Here is a 9,943-nt window from a genome sequence, read left to right as displayed (position 1 = left end):
TTTATTTATTTTTAAAGACCCCAATCAGCCATGAACATGTGTATAATATCCTCTCCCCAAAAATATATGATCTCCTTACAAATATGCACTCAGCAAATCCAAATACTGCAAAAGGTGGCATTCACAAGTCATCGCAAATAAATACTGCCACGCCACTAACAAATAATGCAGTGGCACCCCACAATTCCAAAAGTGCAGTCCATCTTGGATGGCATGATAATAAAGGAACATGCAAGACAGACGCCAAAGCAAGTTTAAGAAATTTGATTAGTGTTTTTAATAAAGTATCTAAAGTCACATTATAAAACAAAAATCACATGAACCTAACCCTAAAATAATAATAATACAGCAATATATGAGAGGACATTGTCTAACATCTAAGCAGGATGTCATCTTGTTCCAACCGGTCAGAGTCTGCGTCACTGGCGAACTTTCTTAAACACCTGTTTACATACTGCGTCTCCTACCCGCATTTCCTACAGACAATAATAAAAAAAGACAAATAATGAAAACCATGACACTCCTCTCCAGTAATCAATAAAATCGGTCTTTGGTGTTAATGGAATGTACATAGTACAAAATTCATCTTGGGCATAATTGGCCAACTCAGCACATACATACGAGCCTTCTTATAAAAGACATTTATTCACATTTTACATTAACTTTGGCATTTGGAAAGACAGTGTGTGAAATAATAACTCATGTCTAAAGGACACTCTCTCTTACAACACAAAAAAAATCAATATGTTTAATATATTATGTTTAATATATTTAATGCCCATTAAATATATTGATTTTTTTTTTTTATGTCCTAAGAGTGTCTTTCAGACATGAGTTGCTATTTCACACTTTGTTTCTAATAGTATTAGTAAGGGGGTTTATTGAGCTTTATGGCCTGCACTACTGTAATACTGAACTTAAGAGGTATCATAAGAGATTACGACCAATCCCAAAAATGGTTTCTGAGAATGAAGTGGGTCATCTCTCTCGTCCTATAACATCTGTTAGTGGACTGCTCTTCTGTTACATCATAGCTTTTTCCGAGTTTTAAATTAAACATGCTTTGCCAAATATTGTAATTATTTCTTATCACAGATTAAAGATAAAAATAAACGTATAGAATTAAAAAAAAAAAAATTAAATCAGTAATTGAAGCTAATAGGCTCTACTGAAGGGATGGATAGAATGGGGCTTTGTGTTTCAAGTATTCTAGTGAGACATTTGCGTGACACTTGCCACACAATCTTTTCCCGGACAGAGAAACACCACCACTGTACTGTGTCTCAGTATTAAATTAAAATAATTAGGATATAAAGGTCAAACTGGACACCACATATAGTACATGCAATTACTAAATTAATCACGCTTTTTTTTTTGTAGATATAATGTGTAATTTTTATTAATCAAATGAGTATGATCAGAGCAATAGTTCAAGGATTTAAAAGTTCATGCTTGTGCTTTATCACAAGAATGCCAATAAAATATCAATAAATATCCACTTCTCAATTTATTTTCTTTTTTATCTCATGAACTTTTATCACAATGTAATGGAACCATACCAGATGTAACTCATCTCCGTCCACCCATTGCGTCCATCCACGGCCTTCCTTCTCTCCCTTCTGGACACATACCAGTTTGTCTTCTTGCCAATTGACAGTAGTCTGCAGAAGAATAGACACACAGCAACAGTTGCATGAGATCCCATGATTATGACAATATTTTATCCCTCACTATACAGTATTTCATGATATAATGACCTAACAAAGGAAGAGTGGTGACTATGCCCATGACAAGTTTCAGTTTATTAAAAAAAATATGATAAATAAATAAAATTATACATACATACATACATACATACATACATATATATATATATGTAATTGCACTGATAGTAGTACAGTCTCTGCACCCCTGCACAAGGCTTTTGGAACACTTGCACAGTGCAAATACACTTTAAAAAGCCAGTGGTGACGATTTGGTGACTATAGTTTTATAAATCCTCGGCGTCCTCGTTGGCAGCTCTCTCTGAATAGTGATCGCACTGCTCATATTACACAATCTCCGATATCTCGAAAAGAAAGCACACAGAGGAACCTTTGTTCGTGAGCTAATTTTATTCAAATTGTGGCTTGAAGTACAAAAGTTAAATGTACGCTGCTGAAGGGTATTAAAAAGAGACAGTAAAGGCACCAAAACCACTTCATCACAATGAAATGATCTGGGTGCCATATCCCTGTAGTTGTATCCCTGCAATGTAAATGGAATGTCAATGTTTACATTGCACGGTTTAAATGCTGTACCCTGACAGCCACCAGAGGAGCTCCGACAAAACTGCTAAGTGAGACTATCTAGTTAGCACAGCTCTACATTTTGCCATGCATGTGCAGTGGCTTCGAAATGCTTTCCTGTGGGGAAGCATTGGATTGGCAGAGATCATCAAGACTGATTACCAAAGAGGCGGGTCAGCGGCGTGGGTACATTACTACAGTTAGATAGTAATAGACAACATAGATAGACAATACGGCCTCAGCACCCCACCTCCCTTCCCAACCCTCAAATCCTTGTCCCTCCCCCCATTTCCAACCCTCAACCCTTCAATCACCCTATGGTGAGACTCATGTCTAACATGAGTCTACCGCTCATGTCTCCCTTGTTTAAGTGAATCTCTCTTTTCCCTTCTGAAAAAAATATTGCCAATATGCCATGTCCATGTCTATGTCACATCGGGCATTTTACATTTTGGCCAGGGCAACATACTCATCAGAGTACAAATGACAGATACATGGTGGTGAAAACATCCAAGTTAATTGTTGTGACTGTTAAGCAAATGTGTGATAGGTTGCACCATCCTACCACTAGGAGATGTTAGTAAATTGTTCCAATGTCTATTGAATAACTATTGTTTACAAACACTTCTGTTTTTGCTTCTAATATAAGTATCTGTCCATGTGAACACGAAGACTTTACATCTGTATTATGATAATGACGTGCATTTTCCTGCATGGCTATGCTTATTAAATTTCTGTTTAATTTTTTTGAAAAACTGAAATAAAAATTTAAACATTAAAAAAATAAAACAAAAACAATAATTTGGGGTTGAAGGAAATCTATCCTTGTGGTAGAAAAGGCTATAAAATGCAACAAAGTAACCAATGTATCGATTTATATTAGAAAGTGAAGTGTATTAGAAGTAACAGAAGGCAATATATAATCAGATTGTGCCTATAGAACCAGTAGATTATTATTATTGGTATTTATAGAGAAACAACATATTCCATAGCGCTTTACAATATTATAAGAGGGGGAGATTTAACAAGAAATGAGACAATTACAAAATGTTACAGGAACAATAGGTTGATGAGGACCCTGCTCAAATGAATTTACTAGAGAATTTATTGTTTAAAAAATATCATATTTTTATTATCTCAAATTGAGATACAGTGTATCAGAGTCTGCATGAGCTAATGCATGTCTAAAAAGTTGTTTCTGGGATTTTATTAAGCTTCATAATCTTTGATATCAGCAGTTAAGCAAGCTTTACCCATTCATCTCGCCTCCTCCTTATGCTGATAAATGGACCTTTGAAATTTGAACCTCTATATTAAGGAGCGGCCTTGAGGGAAAGAAAAATGCCTGGTTTAAATAAACGAATGTGGCTTTCCAGATCACTGCAGAGAGATTTCAAATTTGTATCATATTATGAAGCCTATTGTGGTAAGGTATGTCAAAAGAAATCGCATATTAGTAAAAATCTCCAGATACATTTTAACAGACGTGATATACTTTATTTATGTATACATTATAATAAACAGAAGAGGTGCATAAAAATCCATTTATTAGTTGGCAGATAAATTGCCGGAGGCCAGAAACCCCAAAAGATAGATCCCTAAATGGTGTAGAACTACAACTCCCATGATGCTTTGGTTGCCTTTAGAATGTTAAGTTAGATGGATATTTTTTTCTTTTCTGCCCCATCGCCCACCTTGTTTTCCCTTTATTTTCCCTTCCTTTTGATTTTTTTTTTTATATATATATTTTGTTCTATTATTGTTATTGTAAAAAAATTTAAAAATGATTCAATAAAAAAATATTTGGAAATAAAAGAATGCTTTAGAATGACAAGGCATTATGGAAGCTGTAGCTTTAAAACATCTGGGGATCTACTTTTTGGGCACCCGTGCCATAGTTACTGAGCAGAATTGCACTCAGATGTCAGTTAGAAGATTTCTTTAGTTTACTATGTCAGCATTGTACAAATAATGCTTAGTATTTAATATGTCAACGGCCACATTTCAGATTCTTATCATGCCACATGCTCAGATGATGTACAGGTAAAGTGAATATATTAAAAATAATATAAATAATGTGTGCCAACACTGCATTGCCATGCTCACCATCATACAAGCCAGAGTTTATATTTGCATTCAGTAAGAAATTTGTTTCTAAGTAGGTAAAATAACAAAAATGAACCACCTGCTAGTTAAAGGATCAATCTGCGCACTATAAGTTTTTTGTCCCTTTAAAGTGGGAACACTGAGCTCCCTCGCTGGCATTCCTCCCCGGCTGGGTAAGTGTTAGCAGAGTAGGCACCTGCAATGTGGGGAAAGCAGGTGCCTACTCTGCTATTACACCAGCATGTACTCGTGGCTCGCCGGGCCACAAAGATGGTTCTTGTGGGCAGCATGCAGCCCGTGGGCCAGCGAGTATGACATGCTTGCTTTAAAACAAGGACACCAAGGCCATTTTAACAGCATTATAGGCCCCTGAGCAAAGCGGTGTACTGGAGCCCAAGACTCTTCTGGCCTGTATGCACATTGTTAGTCAAAATCCAGCTGGGGAGTTAAAAAAACAAACAAACAACATCTGGCATACTGCTGCTCTCTTTCTGCCATCTCCCTTGCTTTATAGCATGACCTCTTCTCAAGCAGCCTCAGGATTTATGCTGGAGGCAATCTGCAGAGGATGGGGATATAACATGCACAATATCCCTGCTACCTGTGTCTCACATGGCATGAGTCTGAACCAGCAAACAAGTATTGCGGCTAGGCAGCTGGGTTTTGGCCTTTCAGCATGTTTCCCACGAGTTTGAACACAGGTGCAAGCAAGCAGAGTATGTGTATGACTGTATGATTGTTTGTGTCTGACTCTCTTCCTGTATGACTGTGTGCCTGCCTGTTTGTATGTCTGACTCTATGCCTGTATGTCTGTATGACAGTGTGCGGTTGTCTATTTGTATGATTGTGTGTCAATGACTGCATGTCTTTGTGACTTGTTGTCCATGTCTATAGGATTTTTTGTAACTGTATGTATGTGTGTATCTACATGACTGTGTGAATATGTGTGTGTCTCTGTTTAATTGTGTGCCGTATGACTGTGTCTGTACAACTGTGCACCTGTGCCTGGACATTTCTGTCTATAATATTACTGTGGGAAGAGCAAGAAACAAGTAAGGTGCTTCTCAATTCATATACATCTGGGGTCTACTAGGATCTCTTTGGCAGGTATAATGGATAAGATCCACAATTCAAAGGGTGCAGACTAGTGATGTTGCGAACATAAAATTTTCGGTTCGCGAACGGCGAACGCGAACTTCCGCAAACGTTCGCGAACTGCCATAGACTTCAATGGCCAGGCGAATTTTAAAACCCACAGGGACTCTTTCTGGCCACAATAGTGATGGAAAAGTTGTTTCAAGGGGACCAACACCTGGACTGTGGCATGCCGCAGGGGGATCCATGGCAAAATTCCCATGGAAAATTACACAGTTGATGCAGAGTCTGGTTTTAATCCATTAAGGGCATAAATCACCTAACATTCCTAAATCACAATGGATATGGATTGACACCTGACATATTGACATCTTGACATATGGATTGACACCTGTCCTCAGAGACCCTAATACACACTGACACAGAGCAGAATAGGGACTGTTCCCCCTACATAGGGTCACTTGGCAGATATGGATTGACACCTGTCCTCAGGGACCCTGATACACACTGACACAGAGCAGAATAGGGACTGTTCCCCCTACATAGGGTCACTTGGCAGATATGGATTGACACCTGTCCTCAGGGACCCCGATACACACTGACACAGAGCAGAATAGGGACTGTTCCTCCTACATAGGGTCACCATTTTTAGCCCAAGGCAGCTCATCTCATCAGGCCTTTTTTAGTCGAATGTATCGCCCACTGTCAGTCCCTTCGGGATCCATCCCTCATTCATCTTAATAAAGGTAATCTAGACTTTTTTGACCTAGGCGACTTCTCTTCTACTGAGAAGAGGTATTGTCACTGGACAATACCTCCTGCTGCACGGAAGGTCCTTTCTGACAGGAAACTTGAAGCGGGGCAGGCCAGAAGTTCTATTGCAAATTGGGATAGCTCAGGCCACAGGTCAAGCCTGCACACCCAGTAGTCAAGGGGTTCATCGCTCCTCAGAGTGTCGATATCTGCAGTTAAGGCGAGGTAGTCTGCTACCTGTCGGTCGAGTCGTTCTGTGAGGGTGGATCCCGAAGGGCTGTGGCGATGCGTAGGACTTAAAAAGCTCCGCATGTCCTCAAATCAACAACACGTCTTTATAGCATCCTGTCCTTGCCGGCGTGGTCGTGGGAGGATTACTTTCACCTCTTCCCCTGTTAGATTCCCGTTGTGCTGTGACATCACCCTTATACGCTGTGTAAAGCATACTTTTTAATTTATTTTGCAAATGCTGCATCCTTTCCGACTTGTAATTTGGTAACATTTCAGCCACTTTCTGCTTATACCGGGGGTCTAGTAGCGTGGACACCCAGTACAGGTCGTTCTCCTTTAGCCTTTTTATACTAGGGTCCTTAAACAGGCACGACAGCATGAAAGACCCCATTTGCACAAGGTTGGATGCCGAGCTACTCATTTCCCGTTCCTCATCCTCACTGATGTCATTGAAGGTATGTTCTTCCCCCCAGCCACGTACAACACCACGGGTAACAGATAGGTGACAACGAGCACCCTGGGATGCCTGTTGTGGTTGGTCTTCCTCCTCCTCCTCAAAGCCACATTCCTCCTCTGACTCCTCTTCCTCACAATCCTCTTCCATCGTTGCCGCAGGTCCAGCAAGCGATGCTGATAAGGCTGTTTCTGGTGGTGATGGTGACCACAACTCTTCCTCTTCCTGCTCATCTACGGCCTGATCCAGCACTCTTCGCAGGGCACGCTCCAGGAAGAAAACAAATGGTATGATGTCGCTGATGGTGCCTTCGGTGCGACTGACTAGGTTTGTCACCTCCTCAAACGGACGCATGAGCCTACAGTCATTGCGCATGAGCGTCCAGTAACGTGGCAAAAAAATTCCCAGCTCCCCAGAGGCTGTCCTAGCACCCCGGTCATACAAATATTCATGAACAGCTTTTTCTTGTTGGAGCAGGCGGTCGAACGTTAGGAGTGTTGAATTCCAACGTGTTGGGCTGTCGCAAATCAAGCGCCTCACTGGCATGTTGTTTCGCCGCTGGATATCTGCAAAGTGCGCCATGGCCATGTAGGAACGCCTGAAATGGCCACAAACCTTCCTGGCCTGCTTCAGTACATCCTGTAAGCCTGTGTACTTATGCACAAAGCGTTGCACGATCAGATTACACACATGTGCCATGCACGGCACATGTGTCAACTTGCCCAACTTCAATGCCGCCAACAAGTTTGTTCCGTTGTCACAAACCACTTTGCCGATATCCAGTTGCTGCCACTTTTCCACCTGTGCATTCAGGGCGGACAGGAGTGCTTGTCCGGTGTGACTCTCTGCTTTCAAGCAAGTCAAACCCGAGACGGCATGACACTGCCGTATCCGGGATGTAGAATAGTACCTGGGGAGCTGGGGGGGGGGTGCCGTTGATGTGGAGCAAGACGCAGCAGCAGAAGAGGACTCAGCCGAGGAGGTTATGGAAGAGGATGGAGCAGGAGGAGTAGAGGAGGTGGCAGCAGGCCTGCCTGCAAGTCGTGGCGGTGTCACCAACTCCTCTGCAGAGCCACGCATTCCATGCTTGGCAGCCGTCAGCAGGTTTACCCAATGGTAAAAGCTGGCGGGCTAATAGTTCGGACAAGCCAGCTGTCAGACGCTGGGCAAGGGGGTGACTTTCTGACATTGGCTTCTTACGCTCAAACATGTCCTTGACAGACACCTGACTGTGGGCAGATGAGCGGGAACTGCTCAAGGCGAGAGACGGAGTGGCGGATGGTTGAGAGGGGGCAAGGAGGACAGCAGTGGTTGACGTGGCTGAAGATGCTGGACCAGGAGGAGGACGGCGGCGGCTTTGGAGTTTGTGTGCGATCATGTGCCTACGCGTTTGTGATGTGCGATCATGTGCCTACGCAAAGCAGTTGTACCTAGGTGGGTGTTGGACTTCCCACGACTCAGTTTCTTTTGGCACAGGTTGCAAATGGCATCGCTGTTGTCAGAGGCAGACACACAAAAAAAATGCCACACTGCTGAGCTCTGCAATGACGGCATTCTGGTGGTGGACACAGCATGCGTTGATTGGCGTGCTGTCGGGCTGACCACGGGTGCCGATGCATGCTGTCTGACTGTGCCACTAGCTCCTTGTGATGACCTCCCCCTGCTTCCAACTTGTCTCCTCCTCCTCCTCTCTGTCTCCCCATCTGAACTTTCGCCCTGTTCTTCTTCTTGCCGAGCGGGCACCCACGTGACATCCATGGACGCATCGTCATCATCAACCGCTTCACTTGTATCTGACAACTCAGCAAAGGAAATCAGCAGCCGGTACAACATCATCATCATCACACCGTACGTCCATGTGTGTAATGCTGCCTGACTGAGACATATCCCTGTTATCTACATCCTCTGGCAATAATGGTTGCGCATCACTCATTTCTTCAAACGGATGTGTAAATAACTCCTCTGACAGATAAAGTGAAGCGGCTGTGGTGCTAGTGTTGGTGGTGGCGGCAGGCGGGTTAGTAGTATCTTGAGAGGTGCCCGAAGCTAAGCTGGAGGAGGATGGTGCGTCAAGGTTCCGAGCGGAAGCTGTAGAAGATTGGGTGTCCTGTGTTAGCCAGTCAACTATGTCCTCAGAACTTTTCAAGTTCAGGGTACGTGGCCTCTGAAAACTTGGCATTATTCTAGGGCAAAAGGGAATCACAGCACCACGACCACAATGGCCCCTGCGGGGTGGCCTGCCTCTGCCTGTCATTTTTTTTGGATTAGTGGTACTATGCGTGCAAGCTACTGTGAGACCAGATATGAGTGGCACTGTGCAGTGGCAGAGGTTGGCAGAGTACACGCTGTAGGCCTGACACACCCGCTTGAAGACAAGTAACTGCTATTCAATCTATAACAGTGAAAAAAGTTTTTTGGTTTTAAATGCACGCTATTGTGACACCAGATATGAGTGGCAATGTGCACTGGCAGAGGTTGGCAGAGTACACGCTGTAGGCCTGACACACAGATGCTTGCAGACAACTAACTGCTATTCAATCTATTACAGTGAAAAAACATTTTTTGTTTTTAAATGCAAGCTATTGTGACACCAGATATGAGTGGTGGCACTGGGCAAGTGGGCACAGTATCCACTGTGAGCCAGACACAGAAGCTGGCAGGCAGGCAACTGCAATTAAATTACACAGGAAAAAAGCAGACTGATGTTCTAGCCCTAAAAAGGGCTTTTTGGGGTGCTGTCCTTACAGCAGAGATCAGATGAGTCCTTCAGGACTGTAGTGGACACTGAATACACTAGCCTAGCTATACATTTCCCTATCAAATGAGCAGCAGCTACACTTTCCCTCCTCTATCTAAGAATGCAGCTTCAGAATGAATCTAAAATGGATGCTGTACAGGAGGTGGGAGGGTCTGGAAGGGAGGGTCTGCTGCTAATTTGCTGGAATGTGTCTGCTGACTGTGAGGCACAGGGTCAGAGTTTACTCAATGAAGACGAATAGGGGGCAAATCGAACCGC

General features: G+C 42.9%; 1 protein-coding gene across 1 annotated transcript in view; it reads right to left on the bottom strand.

Moving 5' to 3' along the window:
* Positions 1-249: 249 nt before the first annotated feature.
* Positions 250-9,943, bottom strand: part of RBP1 (retinol binding protein 1) — a 31,321-nt gene continuing 21,627 nt past the window's right edge. The window contains exons 3-4 of the mRNA XM_063440939.1: positions 1,560-1,661; positions 250-476 (exon numbers count right to left, since the gene is read on the bottom strand). Coding sequence (XP_063297009.1) covers positions 420-476; positions 1,560-1,661 — 159 coding nt within the window. The 3' untranslated portion in view covers positions 250-419. The remainder of the gene's footprint in view (positions 477-1,559; positions 1,662-9,943) is intronic.

Source organism: Pelobates fuscus, chromosome 2 (genome assembly GCF_036172605.1).
Source record: "Pelobates fuscus isolate aPelFus1 chromosome 2, aPelFus1.pri, whole genome shotgun sequence".
NCBI lineage: Eukaryota > Metazoa > Chordata > Amphibia > Anura > Pelobatidae > Pelobates > Pelobates fuscus.
The sequence above is the reverse complement of the archived record's forward strand: the minus strand, read 5'-3'. Positions and strand labels throughout refer to the sequence as shown.